Consider the following 21,986-nt stretch of genomic DNA (forward strand, 5'->3'; position numbering starts at 1 on the left):
GTCACATGTCTGTGGACGGCAAAAACAACAACAACAACAAAAATAATATACAAAAACTTGAAATTTCGACCATTAGCTGAATAATGCCTCGATTCCTCTGTCAGCTCGGTCTATCCAAACTGGATATGGAAAGACATTATGAACGTCCGCTGGTTTTATGATTTAGACAAAATAGCAACATGAAGCGTTTAATCATAAGTAAATGGACATGGCTGCGCATTTTCCATACAGATCTCAAATGACGTATTTTACTTACACAAACATATTAAAATGAGCTCACGTGATATATTTTCCCCATTGTTTTTGGTTATTTTTCAAAGATAATTATCCATCCATCCATCCATCCATCCATTTTCTTTGCCGCTCATCCTCGCAAGGGTGCCGATCCCAGCTGTCAACGGGCAGGAGGCGGGGTTACGCCCTGAACTGGTCGCCGGCCAATCGCAGGACACATCGAGACAAAGAGTCGCACTCACAATCTCACCTACGGGCAATTTAGAGTGTCCAATTAATGATGTGGGAGGAAAGCGGAGGGCCCACCCGGGGAAAACCCACACAGGCGGGTCCATCCTCAGAACTGTGAGGCCAACGCTTTACCCGCTGACCCCACCGTGCCGCCTCATTTCTTTACTTTACATAAACGCATGAAAAGGAGTTCACATAATAATTATTATAATTCCATAATTTTTTGGAGGGTTGGGCTGTATGGTCTTTCTTGCTCGGGAAACACCCGTAAATGTCAGGCAGTGGTGAAAAATTAAAGCTTTGTGATGGCAGATTGAAAACAAAAAAAGTGCAACAACTTTCCTCTCTTTTGACACTGATTACTGCAACACAGCATGACAGATGACAACTTCATTCATAATTCCTCCACAAAAACAAACAAACACAAGGAGAAGGATCTATAATGATGATCTTTATTATAACATGAATTAATATTGTTTTATAAACATAGAAATCGGAGTGTGTTTGGAGAAACTAACCTGTGGCAGAAGATATAAGTGATATTGACACTAAACTGATTATTTTGTGCTTTGTAATACGAGATTCTCACATTCACAGACACTCGTCCAGGTTTTAAAATAAAAAGTTACATTAGAGTGGTCGAAAGAGGTACAGTAAACTGCCAACACTTGCTTTGGAGCAAATGACCAAACAGTATTACAGATGTTTATAAGGAAGGCCGCTGTGATCAAGACGGAGCAGCACTTCCACTTTCTGATGGGATTCGTTCGGCCGGGAAGAATTTGGGTGGACGACTGCAAGTCCAGAGCGGAATGAAATCTTCACTCTTATAACAAGATTTCATTAAAATTAAAAAAAAAAAAAAAATAGGAAAACAATAACAAAAACACAACCACGATTACTAGCTTCAAATGCTTTGCGCAATGAATTCATTTTTAATTATTAACAGAAGACTTCTTTCAGGACAAATAGATTACAAATATACACAATTTAACCCCAAAACAAAAATAGGCAAAAAAAAAAAAAAAAAAAAAACCCAACAACAACAAATTAAGAGCGTGACGTGTCAAAGCCTGAGCGCACCAATGAGAGTCCGACTTGTGGCAGCGCGGTCGACTCTCGTGTACTGCATTTATGAACGTGACCACTTTTTGGTTGGACCTCCATATAGCCTTCATTTGCTGAAAATAGTTGAGATTATTTGCTGTTTTTGTGCTCTAATCGAAGCAATTAACATATTATTCTTGCACCATTTGATGGTACAATGGTATTGTTGCTACTATTGTTGGATTTTAATTCAATGATTTTTTTTTTTTTTTTTTTTTTGTCGGCGTTCCATAAACGCACCACGTACGTTGTCTAAAGTGAAATTCAACACATTTGTGCTTTTCCTGTGATGCAGCATCTCACGGGGTGCCTCAGGTTGGGTGAACTGCTTCACAACTGCAAAGCCCAGATAAGATGAATAAAATGACGGATGGTTATACAATTGATGAGCCGGTCGCCAAGGCGGTTTGCGTTGAAGAATTTAACTTCTGAAAGTTATGTATCGTGGGTTCCTGACGCTGTACAATCTTGCATATGTTGACGCTTGATAATCCTGTTTTAAGTGCTTTGCTGCCATCTTGTGCCATATACACAATTAAATGCATCGAAGGGGTAATAGACACATTTTCAAACTTTTCTCCTGCAAATAGCGGTGCGGAGGGGGGGGGGGGGACGATATTCATAGATCTCATATGTTTTGATTCCAACATTAAAGTCACAAAAAGGCATCTAGCACTAAAAGGGATACGAGCACACGTCTGCACACACTTTGTATCTCGTTAAAGGAGACATACATTTTTTTTTTAATCTTATTATTCAAATATTTGAGCCTCTGCTGTGCCTGACCACCTATCATGACTGAAATCCAACAACCATGTTGCAATTTACAAGTGATTTGCAGTCTGTCATGTGGAGGATGGCAATAAAACCCCCCAAAAAAGCGGTTGATTTGAAATTAGTAATTTGGCAACATACAAAAAAAAAAATGCATTTGGATGAGACGGAACTGAAGAAACCAATTGATTACAAACAGTGACGTTGATCAATGATAATGATTGAGTCGCCTGTAATTTGTTATGCTTTGTGTATTTTCATGGACGAATCGGACAGTTCCGGTGTGTACTGCCCTCTAGAGGCCATTATAAGAATAGCAGTTCCCATCAGCCTGACAACTGCAGCAACACTGCAAAATATGTACATCCAGAAATGCTTAGTTTATGATACTGTTTCACAGATTTCTCGTGTGCTCACAAAAGTGGTGACATTTGAGATCTTTACTGGGAATAATGCTACTTATTTTTTTCATTTACAAATAAATTCACGAATGGGAAGACGATTGTTATTATTTGACGTGGATCGCTCGCGCCACATTTGGCTAATGGTTAACGATGCTCAATGAAAGAGGCAGATGAGTACTGAAAGCTTTCTGAGGTAGTAGCTGGCTCGAAGTTAATCTCACAAAAAAAAAAAAAAAAAATGCATCATCACCTTTGCGTGACGGGATTTAAATAAAATTTGCCCGATTGGTTCGCTCAGCGGTGATGGAACCCAAAGCCGCGACGTACATGAACGCCATCAAGAGACGCCTGTGAGCTTTGCTCACCATCAGCTACATTTCGGAACGCCCTGCCGGGCGCCGTGCAGTGAGGCAACGGTGTAAGCGTTAGTATGTAAAAAAAAAAAAAAAAAGAAGACAAATGCAGCTGTTAGTGAGCTCGAGCAACAAGAACAAAAGCGGAAACCGATGTACCAGATGTAGCGCGGTGTCCAAGTGGATTCTAGGTTTCCTTGTCTTTCTTGGGCTCTCGGGTGCTGCTGGTCAGGAAGTCGCTCCTGAGCAGGCGGTAAAACAGGATGATGTTCATGACCGTCATGATGGCCAAGCCGACGCTGCCCAGCGTGTAGGCCGCCAGGGGCACCTTGTCCCTGTTCAGCACCAGCCAGCGGGTCATCCAGGCCAGGGTGTTGATGCGGAACACCACGTAGGTGCCCAGGTTGATCATGCTGTTGACCCGGTAGACGGTGCCGGCGGCCCGGTTGGCCAGCCGCAGGATCTGCCTCAGGTGGAGGAACACCGAGTTGATCTCCACCAACAGCGCCACCACGGCGAAACCCACGTAGCGGTACGTCAGCACAGAAAGCCCGAAACATGTGATCACCTACGCGGAGGAGGCACAGCAAGGAAACACGTTAAGGTGGCAAAAAAAAAAAAAAAAAAAAATAGACAATAATACAGCGACATTCATACGTCTTCCATGATCATGCTTGGAACACCACAAATCGTCTTTCCCCATTGAAATGCATCAAAATGCCGTTAATCCGTTCCAGCGCAACCCCGGGGAAAAAAAATATTTCTAAAATGTCTTTTAATAGGAAAAAATAGCACGCCACAGTATTTTACTTTGTAAGAAGAATACCGATACAGTTATAATGAAATAGAATGTGAAGAATTAAACTATTTTATGGATACCATATTTCACAAATGGACATGCTGCATATCGAAAAAAATAGATTTGATGAAGAAACCGGAAGCAATAATAAAATTAGAATACTCTGGCATCATAGACTGTAGTTCACCACTGTTAAATTCATAGATTCCACATATTCAACACAAGAAAATACTTTTCAGAATTCCAATTCCAAACTCATTTCCATATTAAAATTATTGTGGCGGTTTCTAACGCGACATTCTGATTTACAGAACATTACTGAAAACGTGGATTTTTGTCAGCTGCAAGCTAAAATCATTAAAATAAACACAAACTAATTTACTCTTTGTAGTGAATCTATGAGGGTTTTTTTTTTTAATTGAATTATAGAAATGTTTTCTAATTCTAATTTATTGAGGTATATCCGTGCATAAAGGCACTGAATAATACTCAAGACATGAGCAGTGGCAGGATTTAGGGGGGGGTAAAAAAAATAAAAATCAACACACCTCTCCAAAGCAGTTCTTATGAAATCCTGTTGAATAACAACTAACATGAAATGCCCACAAGGTGGCAGCAGAGAAAAAGCAAGCAATGTGACAAATGGGCCTTGATGACATGTGACATAAATTGAAGCTATTCCGACCCGAATCCTCCGACGTTCGAGCCGACCCACTCGCGCAAACAAACAGCACTTGAAATTCAAAAAGTGATGCAAGCGAACAGCGTGACAACTTGGCGTCGTGGGACCGGGTCAGCAAAAAGTCACTCATGGCAACTTTTGGGTGTCACTAGATTCCGTCGTCGGCACGCGTTTGCTCATTTGTCCTATGTGCATTTTACATTTGATAAGGATCAGATACTGAGTCGAAAAAGTTTGAGTCATCCGAATGAAGTCTGGAAAGTCTAGAGCAGAGGTGTCAAAGTCAAGGCCCGGGGGGGCGGATCCGGCCCGCCGCATGAGTTTATGTGGGCCGTGGAGGCAAATTATGGTTATCAACTTCCATAATTTTTTTGTTAAAAACTGTCGTAAAATTTCAAATTGTCACGTCATAAATGATAACGTTGAGCTGTGACAATCATTTTTGTGTTACCAAACAACAACGGTTGGAAAAACCCATTACCGTTGAATTCTGATTCCAAAACTAGTTCATAAATTTCATGTGTAAATACGATGAGGCAGTTAACGATTTTGATGGTTTCACAGTCATAACGGCCCTCTGAAAAGTAAAACGTGGCCCGTGACAAAAAATGAGTTTGACAGCCCTGCGGTAGAGGCGACGTTATGACGGAGTACTGGCGAGTAGGCCACTCCTACAGAGAGTGCTCGTACTTTGTACCACGTACATTGTGCCTGCTCCACGACGAGCAGTTTATTTTGATTGTCTTGTCCATGCGTAAGAAAAAAAACAAAAACACTGACAGCAAATTCCTGGTGGCCCACAAATACATATAAGCATTATAAAAAAATGATGACTCACGTAATTAACAGATAAGGAGGCGTAACCTCATTTCTGAAATTACCAGGACAAGTCTAAACCTTTGACTCTCTGGACTAGATAACAATAGCGGGGCCCAGAAGGGGTCAGAGCCAAAGTGTAAAGAGCGCCACGTGCCCGTTCACGGCGCAATGATGAGACGGCCGTTTTAGAACAAAAGCATCGGAGGCCACCGGCGCGTGTCCGGCTTTGCTTTCGCCTCCCGCGACAGGAAGTTCTGTATTGCACATGCAGCACGAGTAACTTGGGCAAGCATTTTCCGTTCCGCGTGGAAAACCTTGCGAGAGGAGTCCAAATCCGAGCCCTCGGACAAATACGGCGAGGCCAAAACGAGGACCCCGCAAGTAGGTTGGTTGGAACAAGCGTGTCGGATTTTACGAATCTCTTTGACTCTAGTCGGTCAACAAAACCAGAATTTCAATGCGAAGAAGCCGTCGAGACAAAAAAGGTCAGCGGTGATCTGATTTGTCTGAAAACAAAACAAAACAACAAAAAAAAAAAGAGCAACATTTTTACGAAAACGTTATCGTGACGTCACGCAAAGTCGCTCAGCTCAGATCGTCAATGGATGAGATCAACGTGGCTTTTATTTTGTCGTAAGGGAGGACCAGGCCCAACACGAAAACTGAAACCGGCTTATGAAAGTTATTGTTTTTATGATTGACTAAGGCTCTTAAGTTATTTTCCACTTGTGACAAATGCCCATGCAAAACATTGCTTGTTATGATGGCGAAGATTTATTTCCATCTGAGGCAACGGTAAAAATCAATCAATAAATGGGATGTTTGTCTGCGTGTGTGTACGATAAAGACTAATCAATGCTTATTAGAATACAAAACAATGACAGAAAATAAAATAGACTGTAGCTACAACCTTGAAAACATTATTTTGGTGAAGAAAGGAGAATAATCAAATGGAATATTTGTGGCTTCGCGACGGTTATGCTTGGAAGTTTTGCCGATATGGATGTTTGCGCACGTCTTCCCTCTCACTCATCTCGGGAGTAGACAAGCAGCTAACACGGGCGTCGGGCAATCGAAGGGTGACTCAAAACAATGCATCACAGAATGCAGAAATGCGCAAATAGCGAGGGAAAAATGGAAGCCCAAGTTGTCTGTGGAGACGCGGAGCAATTTGTATTCCTCTGCTGCTGGCTGGGCCGACCGAAGGGGAATACCGGGAATTCCCAAATCACTCCTGGAAACTGTCGGACATTTGGAAACACACGAGCATCGGCTGCAACCTCGTAGCACGTGTCGCGTGGCGCCACTGCGAGGACAAATCAGAGTCCAGAGGTGGGGTGGGGGGGGGGGGAGGCAGCTGTGGAAGTGGGAGGTGCAGCCGGTCCAGCAAACCCACCCGGTCCAGCTCCCTCATTTCTCACAACCCAAAAAAGCAGCAGAAAAACAAGTTGAGCTGGATTCGAGTTTGCGATACGCAATCACATATCGTAATACACGTCGTCACTGTGATTGGCTGCCCACCAGTCGAAGAAGGCATTTCCCGCCTCTCACACTTAAAGGGGGGGGGGGGTGGGGGGTTGGGGGGACTTTTTTTAGAATACTGATTACAATTTGGGGGGAAAGAAATCAGTTGAGTCAAGATTTTTATGCTGATGAAAACTGCAACTGACAAGTTGATTCCAAAATTGCAATCATTATTTTTCTGCTGATTCCAAAATTGCAATCATTCATTTTCTCTTTTCACTTCATTTTTCAAGCCTCTCCATAAACAAAATTGCACCGATCAGGCGTGCCAGCTGATTGCGATTGGACTCGTGTGAAGCGACGTGGCAACTTTTTTTGTGCAGCTCCCAATAGGTCAGTAATATCAATATCTGCAGACAGGACTTAAGAGGATTTGTGTCATATCCTTTGAAGCAACCAGAATAGCGTGAAAGAAGCGTTGCATTCATGCCGCTTTCTTTCGGATTTCATTGCATCTCAATATAAAATATAAAATAAGAACCTACGCTATCTGTTAAGTGCTGGGTTTTTTGCATTTTTTAAGAAAATGGAAATCTATATTTGAAAAACTGAGATTTTGGATTCTGGACCCAAACATGGGTTTAAAACTGCTGTTAGATTTGACTCCAAAAAAATTCAGTCTCCTCGTCTTTTTGGCTGATTAATCATCACCCCCTCCGCTATTTAAAATAATAATAACTTGCATTTCATTCTCATTCATTCAATCCTTGTTGGTGCAGAGAATTTGAGACAGAAAAATGCTAAATAGCTAGAATGCGCTATTAGCCTTAGCATGCTAGCGCTGACCATTTTTGAACCAAAAAAATAAAAAAAAAACTATGAATGAGCATTCAGATGACTTGTACTTATGGTGTTATGTGTACGTTACAAATTTGACAGAGTCTTAAAAATCATTTGCAGTAGCTTCTTTGCTGTTTTTGGCAAAGATTACCACTGGATGGCCCAACAACGCCATAAACGTCCGTTTGGCGGCACAAACATTGTTCCGCGCGCAACGTTTTTTGGGCTCCCAGCTAAACTTTGAAGGGAACATTTTCTCAACCTATTTTTAAAGTTGACTTTCGGGAATTATTCGATTGTTGCCCGACCCACGCCCTAATGAGAACTACAGAAAATGGAAATATCACGTTTGGTACTGTGCATGTAATTTGAAGTGGTAGAATTGCACCGCGTCATTTTTTTCCCTTGGATTATGACTGTAAGTAAAAAGGTAAAAGTAGGCAAAGTGTGTTGAATGTGATCTTCTGGACCGCATCCAGAACTGTTGCAGCCAAAGCCACTCGACCGGCATTTTCTCCCCGTGGGCTCAATTAAATGCGCTCTCGACACACACACACACACACATACACACGGCTGCAGGACCGGCTTGTGTTTCAAACTTCTAGCAGGAAACAATAAAAGCAATTTCATACACGGGCTGACGTGATCCGAAGGGGGTGGGGCGAAGGTACGGTACGGAATAACAACCAAAGGAAACAACAAAACAATCGTCACAGCGCCAACAAGATAAGATAAGAACGTTTGTGACCTTCAGCATGAAAAGATAAGACAGAGCGGGAGAGAAACCTGGGACTGATAAGAAAGGAGAGGGAAAAAGAAAAATCATAAAATACCCAGCACACTTACAAAAAGCAAATATTTGATTGTTTTGGGCTTCTTTTTTTCTGCTATTCTTAACGCCACCAATACGGAGGAGTTTCTGCATTTGAAAGTACACTGGATATTAAAAAGAACTAACATGGCAGTTTTCTTAAAAAAAAAAAAATGGAACCAAGAGAAATTATTAAAAAAAAATAATCCACCTACAATTTGTGCAACTGGAAAGTTAGCGAGAAAAAGTACAAAATACGCAACTGCGAAGAATTACTCGTGGAGACATATCCACATTTGAAATTCAGTTAAATGGGGGTCAGCACAAATCCGCCACTGATTAACTTCAAATAAAGTTAATAAATATGTTTTGGTAGGCTTTTCATTTGCGGTCACATCTTACAGCACAAGAAAGGGCTCGCAAGAGCTTGCGCGGCATCAGAGTGACGTCACTGCTCAACGGCATCGGTCAGGAGTCGCGTGCAAAACAATTTGCAAGGCATTCAATATACAATTACGGAAGCGACATCGCCTACAAGCGGAAAGCCCTCCAAGCTACTGAAAAGACTGGCAGAAAACTGCTCAGGGAGGCGACCGCATTGAAGGAGCTGCTTACTCCGTACCGGCTGTTTCGTACAAGCTAAAACAATTCCTGTCTTCAGCGGGCTGGACTATTAGGCAAGAGACGACAACAATGTGACACGCATGTGATGCGCTGTTAAAAACAAAGTTGACCTTCTTAGCCGTAACCACAACGCACAACACCAAGGTCGAGCCACTTATGACCAACAACTCGTACAAAACCTTCAGGCTGACGCACAAAAAAAAAAAGTGAAATGTCAGGAAAAGACTACAAGAGCATCCGAACTTTATTTGGGATGGGAGCCACATTGAATTCTGGCAATTTTGTCTGGACTCCAATTTAACATGAGTTGAAATGTACAGTAAGTGCTCATTTCTGATCACAGCCACATCCCCAGTTATTAGAGGGTGTGCACACTTGTGCAACCACATGATCGTAGTTTTTTTTTCCTCTCTCTAGAAAATATATATTTATTTTAAACTGAAAATGTTACAGGTCGGCAGTACGGTGGTTCAGCTGGAAAGCGTCGGCCTCGCAGTTCTGAGGACCCGGGTTCGATCACGGCCCCGCCTGTGTGGAGTTTGCGTGTTCTCCCCGTGCCTGCAAGTGTGGCTTTTCTCCGGGTGGCCACTCCGGTTTCCTCCCACATCCCAAAAACATGCGACATTAATTGAACACTCTAAATTGTGATTGCGAGCGCGACTCTTGTTTGTCTCGATGTGCCCGGCGACTGGCTGGCGACCAGTTCAGGGTGTATCCCGCCTCCTGCCCGTTGACAGCTGAGATAGGCTCCGGCACACCCCGCGCCCCTTGTGAGGATAAGCGGTGAAGAAAATTGATGGATGGATGTTACAGGTAAGGTTAAATGCGGAAAATGATTCGAAATCATTTTGTTACATCATGAAAATGTGGGATCTGAGCGAGGGTGTGTAGACTTTTTATAGCCACCGTAGATGGTTATGAGGGCATTTGGGACGATGCTCTGTTCATGAACGTCAACATCTGACATTCACTAATCCTCTTCTGATAGATATGATAACCATTATCACATGCAAAGTATTATGCATGATCTCTACGAAGGAGGCTTTATTCAAATGTTCCGTCCGGGCATGTGTGAGAAATGTAATTCACAACCAAAATAAAACGTCACAGCACAACAGAATTTCATCTTTTTGCTCTCACGCCACTAAAGTCGCGTGACTTGCACGCATCAAATTGATTCATATGCTGATTATTTCGTCTCTTTTTTGGGGCAGTTTGTGCAAACGGGGAATTGTTTTGACGACGCTTTTCCTCATGGTTGGTTGAAATATGACCAGAAATAAATTCCAAGATATCGCGCGCGCGCGCGGTTGCCTTTTCAAAACAAAATCTGCCGAGACGCGTCAACACGTCAGATGAAGACAAGACGGCAGTCCCGAGCCGGCATCGTAGCCAAAACAGGATTGTGAAAAACTGCAAACGAGCGCTTGTAGAATTACGACGCGATCGTGCAGAATTCGGGTCACCGTTGATGGAGAACACAACGGCCGCACGGTTGTTTCACATCTGCGGTGAAAGCCCAAAGATGGACGGTCATAAAACCCCCTAAAAGCATCCGGTGGCGACCGGCCGCTGAGCTTTACTTTGTTCCTCGAGGGAAGAAGAAGACTGAGAGGGAGCGCAAGAGAGAAATGAAGGCTCAGCGCGCAGCCTCTTCCGAGAAAGGCTAATGATTAAACCAAAGACGAGCGCCGGTCTCGAGGACGGCGGCCGTGACCGCCGTCATGCGACTCCAGCTCAGCTGCCCCCCCCCGCCGCCGTTCAAAGTCACAATCCAGCAAATTTGCCTTCGATTCATCGTCACGCTCCTGTTGGGGAAATGTTCTTCTCCAACGCAGCAGATATTGGACACGCAAACTTGAGTGATCGCAACTTGCGATGGTTCTTTGCATTTACGAGGCGCGGCTGCCCCACCTCGCCCGTCAACAGAACTTTTGTGAATAGACGGCGGCACGAGCGGCTCGTACGTCGACTGTCGTTGAGCCGAGGAATGCTCGGCTTTTGCCCGTCGCCGGCCCCTTTGCTACGCGTGTCACGTTCTGCTGCGATGTCACCGATCCGCAAAGACCGACAAGTCCCACAGGCTCAGCCCGACGCGCGGACCCTCGGTTCTGTCCTTGATGCCGACAACTTGCACAGTATTCCGACTCCGACCGACTTGACAATCACCGCAGGTATTGTACGCGCGTGATTTTGATCAGTTCCCTCCAGTCTCGCAAAACCCTCCCTGAAGAGTACAAGACTGCGGTTTCACGAGATGAAGACTATTTTCCCGACAAATGTTGCCGTTGTTGCATCGTGGTATGACCCGCGGGTCAATGAAATTCTTCAATGACTGCGAAAACGCCAGAGAAAATCCCATTACGCCAAGGGGGGGGTGTGCGCGTCGCCACATGAGAGGCGGGGGCGGAGGTACTGTGGCTAAAATTTGGAGTATGTGGAGGGGGTGCCACTCGGGAAGCTGGAGGTCGGGTGTTAGGGTGTGTCTGTTTCGGAAACGGGGGGGGGGGGGGCAACACCAGATGTCTTTTCTCTTGTCCGGATGGATCAACGAGATTAGGCCCGAGGGGCTCGCCAATAAAGGGACGAGACAGCTGAGAGATAAACACGCCCACAACACACACACACACACAAAAAAGGTCCACATTCCATCATCTAAAAGTCAAGCTCCTAAGAAGAACAAAAATCATAATTTTAAAGACTCAAGAGCAAAAAGACAAGACACAAAATACATTTGATTGTGTGAGAAACACTTGTGATTACATTTCTCAAGGAAGAGAGCATTGCCCACCAGTATGCTTCCTCACAAAATGATCATTTTAATCATACAATCCTAATTCAATTTCAATTAATCCCAACGGGGGGAATCCAGCGTTCGACCAAGGTCCTGGAATGGATTGCGTCAGATGCATTTCGCTGATATTCGACAGTAAATCTATTTTTGTATTTCGAGCGACGGCTCCCCCTCGGACGATCCATTTCCAAGCTGGGAAAACCGAGACATGGTCTCCTCCCGTCTGAGGTTGCCGCGGGGGGAGGAAGTACAGTATGTCCAAAACCAGGTAAAAGTCAAACTGCTCATTTTCCAGATTCCAAATATCGCATCGGAGGCATAACAGATCCACAAACGCGTTTGACGTTTCCACCCGAGACTGACTTCCTTCAGCCATTTGCGATGAGAGCAATCGTTGCCGACATCACCGCAACAAATTCCCAAAACTGCACACGGCTACAATGTCATGTGTCAATGTCGGGGGCTAAGCGGGAGTTCTGTCTGAAAGGGACGGACGGGCGACTAAATCCTGGTTCCGGCCGTCGCTTACGCATCAATCGAATCCAACTGCAAGTCAAAAGGAAGAATTTTCTAGCTAGCACTAAAAAATGGAATCCAGCAAAGTAGGAATTAATTGCAATGACAGCTACAAGAGGGCGCCGACTAAATGTTTGTGTACCGTCGAGGCCCTCACGGAGCCAAATAGCAGCTCCGGGCTTTGGGTCCGTCCCCGCCGGGAAAAGGCCATTTTGGGATCATAAAAGCGGGACGATCTGAATTTCTGGAGGCAAACATGTTTTGCAAAGGTTCAAACAAAGGCAGAGAGCAGCTGACTGGAACAAAGTCACACGTTTGTCACGTGCACTCGCGCTAAAAACCGCTCGCGTGGAGACGACAATTCACATCCACAAGACAGCAAAAGATGACCTACGGTGTCGGGCAAGGGAAGTGGGGTTTTGGGGTTTTGGGGTTTTTCCATTTCTTCCCCCATGAGGTCCCACAAACGTTTGTTTGGGCTGACATTTGGGGTGTTTGAATGTTCCATCGGTGGCTTGCGGCCTCGCCCAAATCGCCGTCTATCTCGTTTTGGAGCCCGTCCGGGGCGTCGCGCGCCCTGGACTGGTCGCCAGTCAATTGCACAGCAACGTAGATTGTACTAGAGAGCTCATTACCGAGGCGACCGCTCACTTAGGCGCCATTTTGTAATGTACTGCAATAGTGAACGCCGAGGACTCGAAAAGAAAATGGAGTAGAACTTCCAAAATCCAACCTCCCAGCACTCAATACAGTTGGGTTTGCGTTCAACCAATCATCCGTCCATTTTCCTTTGCCGCTTATCCTCACAAGGGTCGCAGGGAGTGCCGGAGCCTATCCCAGCTGTCACCCTGAACTGGTCGCCAGCCAATCGCAGGGCACATTGGAGACAAACAGCCACACTAACAATCACACCTTGGGGCAATTTTGAGTTTCCAATCAATGTTGCGTGTTTTTGGGGTGTGGGAGGAAAATGGAGTGCAGGCACGGGGAGGACATGCAAACTCCACACGGGCGGGTCCGGGATTGAACCCGGGTCCTCAGAACTGTGAGGCCAACGCTTTACCGGCTGAACCACCGTGCCGCCCTGTGTGCAGTCAATATTTAAAAAAAAAAACAAATAAAAGTAAGCCACTAAGGTCCCACAAAAACAAGCGTGACGTCGTACAGGTCCTCAGCATATCTTGCTTACTGGGTTTTTTTTTTTTTTTGTTTAATATCAACACGGAAACGTCCATGTGATGGCGAAGAGGGAAAATAAAAAGATGACCGTTGATGTGAAAATGTGAAATTATGCTGACTTAGAAAAGCTTTACACACGTTTGTCTAAGCCAGTCGCTAATTGGATTTGCCCTAACGCCAAGTCCGTAAATATACTGCCGCGCCATTGACAGAGGTCATGACCTGTCTACATAAAGTGCGTGCTTTTTTTTTTTTTTTTTTTTACACTTCTATTGAATTAAATTAAATGAAGCAGGCATGGTTTCCCAAAGGCGGCGTGGCGGAATTTCATTCGGGGCGGCCGTGGTTTGGAACCACCCCCACTCCTCCACTCAAAGGAACGGGAAAGAAAGATTCCACGGGCGTATTTATTTTTAAATAGGGTTCACATCACAGCTTCAAAACAACAGGAATTAACCACAAACACAAAAGGACGGAAAAAATGATGTGCAGTCGTTCATTTAAACCCGCATCGCATTGCGCAAATACCGTCATTTCCGGCCTATAAACGGCGGTTTAAGCCGCGATGCTGCTAATTTGTGCACTCAAGCCGAAAAGGTAAAGGTGAGACTGGTGGAATATATGTGCCAAGGAGGTGACTTTTACCGGTCCGGCCTGTTAGCGCTGCGCTAGCGCGTTACTGCTGTGTCTCTGTGATTTTTACTGGTATGTTGTTGTTTTTTTTTTTTTTCAACCGGCCCTGCTAGCATTAGCGTGGCACGCGGTGCTAGCGTTAGCATTAGCATTAGCAAACGTACTGCTTGAGGCTTATAACCAGGTGCGCTCTGTAGTCCGGGAATTACGGTACCTATTTCAAAACAGTTGCTTTGTGTGAGCAAAGATAGTGAGCGTCACTATCGTCCCCATTCAACATTTTACAACTGGGGCGGATTGTGCGGCATTCATCCAATATTCAGCGATAACGTGGCGACGTCTTCGAGCTTGGAAAAAACAAAAACCCCAACAAGAATCCACAAAGCATCTTCCCAGAGCCCACTCCAAACCTAACGCGACCAAAGATCCCCGGGCTCGGTGATCCCAGTCTTGCTGTTTATTCTGCCATTGCATCACCGCAGTTGTGAGGAAAGGCTGCGCAAAACAAAGCGGCAAAGTTCGAGCGAGCGAAAGGAAAGAAAAGCGGGAGAAAGCATTCACGGCGGGATGGAAAGGGAGACCACGTTGGCCCTGGTGACAATCTGAAGCCAGCTGGCACGGCGGCCAAAGCCTCCCTCCGTTCGCGGCCTCGCGGGAACGGAAGGGAAGAACTGGAAGAGGCAGTCGGCTTTTTACGCCAACGCTGAGGCCGGCGACCGCCAGTCTTTCCGAAAGCTACTCAAGGCCATCGACGCGTCCTTGTTGCAAAGGTTCGCGGTTCTCATAGTATTTCTCTTCAAAACTGGAATCGAAAAGTCAAAACGTTCATTTTCTCTCGAGCTTCTCTACATTTGCATCGAGTAACCAAGCCCAGGAGAACATAGAAAGCAAAGATGGGACCGTCAAAACTTTCAAGTGGTTAACGTGCCGAGTTTATTCATCCATCCATTTTATTTGCCGCTTATCCCCACGGGGGGCGGGAGGCGGGGTACACCCGGAACCGGTCGCATAGAGCCAGACAACAGACGCACTCGCGATCACACCTTGGGACAATTTCGAGTGTCCAATGAATGTCGCGTGTTTTTGGGATGTGGGAGGAAAGCGGAGTGCCCACCCGGAGAAAAGCCACACTTGCAGGCACGGGGAGAACATGCAAACTCCACACAGGCGTGTCCGGAATTGAACCCGGGCCAACGCCTTAGCAGCTGATCCACCGTGCTGCCCCGAGCTTATTAATATTCTTGTTCATATTGCAACCTAAACGAATCACGTTTTGATAGTTTTGAGGTACAAGAAGACTTTTCAAACTGCGCAGATCAAAGTACTTTGGTGAAAAACGACTTTTTCTATTAGCCCCGCAAGTCCAAATTGAAGGGAAACATCAACCCAAAGTTATAATTCTCACTTTATTCCCAACGAGTCATGTGAGGTCATTTTCACTTTCAATTTCCCATTTTGCGTTCTCTGGCGCGCACGACAATAATGAGATGATCCAACGTGTTTGTGTAGACAAGTGACAGTTTAATGTGGGGAGGGGGGGGGGGGGTGTCAAGTTTCGCAATGATTGTCGCGTCACTACTTGTTCCTTCTAATAAGACAAGAAAAACGGGTAATTTTTTTTTTCTCCGTCATCTCCTCGTCTGCACTTCTTGCTCGTGTGCTGCGGCGTCGGTACGACTATTTCTACGCTTTTTAATCGAGAGCAAAGCGCATTTATTTGCGTAGCGCGTTTCATACACAAGGTAACCCGTCGTTGTGCTGTTTGTGATTAAAAGCATTTGAATGCAAAGAAATGAAACGTTAAAAAAAAAAAAAATCAAATGAGCCAAAAAAAAAAAAAAAAGAAAAGAAACGTACAAATCAAAACAGCGCAGAGTGCAAGAAATATCATTGAAAAGTGGAAATATTCTAAAAATGAAGAGTTTACAACGCGGATTTGAAAACATTCCCACTTTTTCCATTTGCGTGCAGCGTCATAACTAAATGCCGCTCGGCCACGTTTGCTTCGGACTCTGCCCTCCACTATTTTAACCCGAGTCTCTCGATCTCAGAGCTCGACCGGGGCCTTCACGTAGTCGCCACCTAAACCGTTTCGTGCTTCGTACACCAGTAGCACAACTTCAAAATGGATTTTACAGCTGACTGGAAGCCAGCGCAAGGACTTGAGGATCGGAGTTCGACGCTCTGACCGCTTTGTTCTGGTCAGAAGCCGAACTGCAGCTGCTTAATGTTCTTTTTTTTGGGGGGGGGGGGGCCCAGTTCAGAAGACCATTACAATCGTCGAGTCTGCTTGAGATAAAAGCATGGACACACGCGAGACTTCACTTCAAATGTCTTCTTTAGATGATAAAAGGCCGATTTAGTCATCGATTTGATATGACGGTCGAGAGTCAGGTGAGAAATGATCAGAACACCAACGTTTCGGACTTTGTCTCTGCTCTCTAAAGTCCAGATATTTACTAAAACCAATCCTCTTTTCTTTATTGCCAAAAACAATTACGTCAGTTTTATTGCGGCTTAGTTCAAGAAAATTCTGGCTCGTCCAGTTATTTTTCTGCTTTAGATGGTGGGACAATAACCTCAATTGAACTGTCGTCATCCCGAGACGCTGCGAAACAGGGAAACTGTGTGTCATACGCATAGCTATGAAAAGTGCTAAAAAAAAAAAAAAAAAAAAATGGACCCAAGGGTGGTATGCATATACAGGCTGAACAGGAGGTATGGTACTGCGGTGTAGCGCCAGATTGGCAACGTCCAAACCTCAAGTTGACCTTTTCGCGCGAGCTTAAGAGCTTATTGTGTTTGAAGACTTACTACGATGTGGTGCAAGGCGAGCTCCCAGCACTGACTTAACTTCTGGTTCTTCACCATGTCGCACAGGTCGTAGATGAAGTAACCTGTTGGGACAGAAAACATCAAGCCAACGTCAACGCCGTGAGAGTTTTTTTTTTTGCCACTTCACTCGTCGACCGAATCGCAACAGCCGCCGCAGGGGGGGCTGCTTCCATGACAACCGCGACGGCAACCAAGATGCGTCTTCGAGAGCGGCGCTATTCATACCCACGGACCGCCCCCAGCCGTATCCATGGCGACGAATTTTCACAATGCTGTAAAAATAATGCAATGAGGAGGACCGAGTGAGTGTGGCGCTTTGCTGAGGCCGCCGTCAATTGGGAATTGGACGCAAAAACTGATTGATGGCTGCTACCTTTTCATAAGAAAGCGTCAGTAGTATATTCTGTACGTCAAAGCACACCGGACAATGGTACTTACGAGTACAATTCCGATCATCTTTATCGGCCAAATATGTCAAACACACACGGAATTTGTCGACACAAAACAAACTACCGACATCAAAAAGCAAAAACGGAATTTTTACAATTTATTGACAATACTTTCCCTTTTATGTCAAATATTGTCAAACTTGAGTTAACTAAACAACTTCGAACATTAGCGAGAGAAGATTACCAATCGATTCATTGATTATTTTTTGAGGTACTACAGATGCTGTCATATTTTAATTTTCCTTATCTTAAACCGCGTTGTCCAGCAGTCCGCTGAGTTTATTTTGTTCTGTGACCGCACTCATAATGCAAAACATCGTGATCTCAAATCATCTTTCCCCACTAAAATGAATGGAAATGCCACTAATCCGTTCCAACATCCACCCAGAAAAAAAAATGCTCGTTTTTGTTTTTTTTAATAAGGATCATTTATTCAATTATTTTTATTACATATTTTAATGTACTAATTTATATAAATTTTAATTATTAATTGTCTTCTATGAAGCTAACATCCATGTTTTTGGAACGTGGGCAGAAGTCAGAGTGCCCAGGAAAAAAAAAAAAAAAAAAACGAGAGAGAAAGAGAGAGAGAATCCATACTGAAAATCCAGACCCGAGAATCAAACCCAGAAATTCATCGTCATGCATGCGTTTTCTCCATTACAGCAAATACGAATAACAACAATCGCTAATCAAAATATTGGGCTAATTCCGTACGGCACGGAAATGAAATCGTCCAATCACTTTGCCATATGTCTGCAAAGTACCACCAACGGAAAATTAGAAAGTTGCTTCAGTGTTGCTGACGCCAGAATACTGTAACGCTTATGACCATCATCATCATCATCACTGCACAAGTCAGACAGTTTCCACTGACTTGACGGAACCTTTTTCCTCTCAAGATCTTGCAGGATTCTTAACTATTTCGAGTGAACCTCTTCTGATGGACTACCTTTGACGCGTCATCAATTTTGATCATCATCATCAATTATTTATCTGGTACAGTTACAAGGATACGGTCAGGAACTAGCAAAGTAAAACAAACGTTTTCTGCGACTGCCAAGTGCAAATGTGACAGAATGAAACGACAATTTGTCCACGTCTGCGTTTGGTTTCACGCAATGATCGACGCTCGCGGCACACCCGCACACATTCAATGCAGACGCAAAACCGGATTTGCGGCGGGGACCCTAAACAAGGTCTCCATTCACCAAGCTGTGAACTATTGATGAAACGCCGTAGTGGGGGGGGGGGGGGGGGCGATACCCTCGTGAGGCCGACGTCTTTCGAGCAAAACCTGAGAATCGCACCACAGCTGTTGACGGAGGCCTCAATTTTCCAGCGGGGACAAACCGGCGACTTTCTCGCATTGTTCTGGGCCTTATGACATCACAAAAGCGAGTCGGCCGTGACGTTCGGCGCCGCGGAGCCCTCATAATGCGCCCCATTGAGGCACCGAGACGACGGCGCGCTCTGCTGCGCCGGGCTTCTGGAAAGAATGTTCTGCATCCCGGGAATTCTTGGGGGAGTCCAAACACCGTGTGGCCCGTGGCCAATTCGGCTAAGTGTTTTGGCAACCCTTAAACGGTGGAAGGATTAACTTTGGCAACAAAAATAGGAACAGCTGCTATTTTAAGACTGCCTGCGCGGCGGCACGCGGGCTCACTTTTGACACGTTGTTATTTCTTAAAACATAAAAAAAAAAAAAAAAACAACTCCAGACTTTCCCAGAAAGCGTCCAGCGTATCCAAGGTGGAAGCAGCTGCTGTGCTGAAGTCATCTGGGAATTTATTTACAATCATTTTGTCGTCTACTGGTGGTTTTAGGACCCCTGAAAATGTGCTCCAATTTATCAGACAATCTGATTTAATAAACGATGCACAATCATTAATCCGTTCAATCGAGGTTTTCACTGCGTATTTCCATAAATAACTACATACGGCTTATCCTCATTAGGGTCACGGGTAACCCGGAGCCTCCTATCCCAACTAATATTTGGCTAGAAATTAGTCCTAGGTGAACCTGACGTGGATGTGGGAGGAGGAGGAAGCCCAAAAAACAAAAATAACTCCTCACGGGAAGCCCGACATCCTCAGAACCGTGAGGCAGAGGAGCTAATTGCTAATACGCCATCCATCCATCCGCTTATCCTCACAAGGGTCACGGGGAGTGCCGCAGCCTATCCCAGGTGTCGACGGGCAAGAGGCGGGGTCCACCCTGAGCTGGTCGCCAGCCAATCGCAGGGCACACGGAGACAAACAGTCGCAGTCACAATCACACCTCGGGGCAATTTAAAGTGTCCAATTAATGTTGCGTGTTTTGGGGATGTGGGAGAAAACGCAAACTCCACACAAGCGGGTGGGGATCGAACCCGGGACCTCAGAACTGTGAGGCCAACGCTTTACCAGCTGAGCGACCGCGTCGCCCGTCTTTCATTTTAATTCCAGGAAAGTGCGTGTTTCATGTTTACTAGGGAGGCACGGGGAGAACACGCAAACTCCACACAGGCGGGTCGGGGATCGAACCTGGGACCTCAGAAGTGTCAGGCTGTGCCGCCACTTTTAATTGCAGTAAAATTGATTTTGGCTATGTGTGTTTTGTGTTTACTATAGAGAAAAACGCAAACGGGATTGAACCCGGGACCTCAAAAGGCCAACTGCTCCACCGTGCCGCCCATCTTACATTTAGTTCCAGAAAAACGGGTTTTTTTGGGGGGGGGTTTTTGACGTGTACTAAGCGTCCACTTTTACACGTTTCCCCGGTTGCCATGGCAACGCGGAGACGACTAAACAGTGAGGGCGCACCCAGGGGTGGAATTCCATCAACACCTCCCCGGCCGGCACGCGGTTTGGAATCGGCTCAGGTACGTTCGATACTCACCGATGGAAAAAGACACCAGGGCGTGAGAAAACACCGAATGCGTCTCGATCAGGTCTTCGGCCATCTCCGGTTGCAGGAAAAAGCTGGGAAACGTACAAAGTGGAGTCAAGAGATGTTGTTGTTGTTGTTGGGTTGCAATTAAATGAGTTACATTTCTTCGAAAGCGAGCGCGAAACGACCCCTTACCAAAGCACGGCCCAAATGGCGGTGACGAGGCTGTGCGTGAAGGACGTGGAGATGTTTCTCCATTTGATCGCGTTCTTGCGGGCGCTTTCCGGCACGGGCAAGCTGCCCACCCCGGCGTTGATGCATCGGAAGAGTCCGTAGGATCCTCCGGTGGTGAGAAGGACGGCGCTCGGCTCCATGGTACCCCCCCAAAACCCTCTCAGTCGGCGAACGAAGGAAGGAAGGAAGGAAGGATCGCGGTCCGATGTGATCCCACTTGACGGCGGCCGCGGCGGCGACCTGTTTGCTTTTGTCGCGGAACCTCCACAAAAATCACATTCCCGCGGAGTCGACGATCGTGAAATCTCGCCCCACCAACCCCCCCCCCCCCCCCCAAAAAAAAGGCGTCTGTCGGTCGGTTTGCTTGCTTGCTTGCTTGTTTGTTTTGATCGGTTGCTCTTTCGATCCGCAAGCGGAAAACGTGGCCACTGAGGTCGGCGGGGCGCGACGACGTTGAGGTGGGAAAGATCCCACGCTCGAGGTGAATGGAACGACAAAGGCGTGACGGCTTGTCAGCGCTTGCGAAACAGGCCCCCTGTTGTCAAAATCTCGCCCTCGCTTGTGTAACTTTTTGAAAGCGAGCGAAACCAAACGGGCGGCTTCTTCCCCGCCCTACTACGAGGGGGGCGCGGCCGACGACCAGCGCGCCCCTTGCGGCGTTCGGGTACCTCCGGAAAATCCACCAACGGCGCTGAGTCCAACAGACTGCAAAACTACGGAAGCCTATTGCTGTTTTTTGGGCAAATTGATTTTCTGTTTTTCCAGCAAATGTATTTTCTGTTTTTCCGGCTAATATTTCTCCCTCTTTTTTCGGGCTATTGTTTCCGTTTTTCGCGCAAATGTATATTCTGTTTTTCCGGCTAATATTTTTCCCTCTGTTTTTTGGGCAATTTTTCCTGTTTTTTGGGCAAATTTATTTCCTGTTTTTCGGCTAAATGTATTTTCTTTTTTTTTCGGGCTATTTTTTTTCTGTTTTTAGAGAAAATGTGTTTTCTGTTTTTCAGGCAAATGTATTTTCTGGTTTTCGGGCTAATATTTTTCCCTCTGTTTTTCGGGGAAATTTATTTTTTGTTTTTCAGGCTAATATTTTTCCCTCCGTTTTTCAGGCAATTTTTTCCTGTTTTTCGGGCAAATGTAGTTTCTGTTTTTCGGGCTAATATTTTTCCCTCTATTTTTCGGCCTGTTTTTGTCTGTTTTTCGGGCAAATTTATTTTCTGTTTTTCAGACAAATGTATTTTATGTCACAAGGCTCGCATTACACAATAAGTACAACAACACTCCGTCTTAAAAATGTCAATGGTGAACATCCTGGATTAAAGCAGCATTTCCCAAC

General features: G+C 45.4%; 1 protein-coding gene across 1 annotated transcript; it reads right to left on the bottom strand.

The window, feature by feature from the left end:
- Positions 1–2,924: 2,924 nt before the first annotated feature.
- Positions 2,925–21,937, bottom strand: tlcd2 (TLC domain containing 2). Its single transcript, XM_061828151.1, has 4 exons — positions 20,615–21,937; positions 20,429–20,511; positions 17,079–17,161; positions 2,925–3,671 (listed from the first exon to the last, which is right to left on the bottom strand). The coding sequence occupies exons 1-4, from the start codon at positions 20,791–20,793 to the stop codon at positions 3,291–3,293; spliced, it is 726 nt and encodes a 241-aa protein (XP_061684135.1). The 5' UTR covers positions 20,794–21,937; the 3' UTR covers positions 2,925–3,290.
- Positions 21,938–21,986: the final 49 nt, after the last annotated feature.

The sequence above is a fragment of the Syngnathoides biaculeatus genome, chromosome 8 (assembly GCF_019802595.1).
Source record: "Syngnathoides biaculeatus isolate LvHL_M chromosome 8, ASM1980259v1, whole genome shotgun sequence".
NCBI classification, from domain to species: Eukaryota; Metazoa; Chordata; class Actinopteri; order Syngnathiformes; family Syngnathidae; genus Syngnathoides; species Syngnathoides biaculeatus.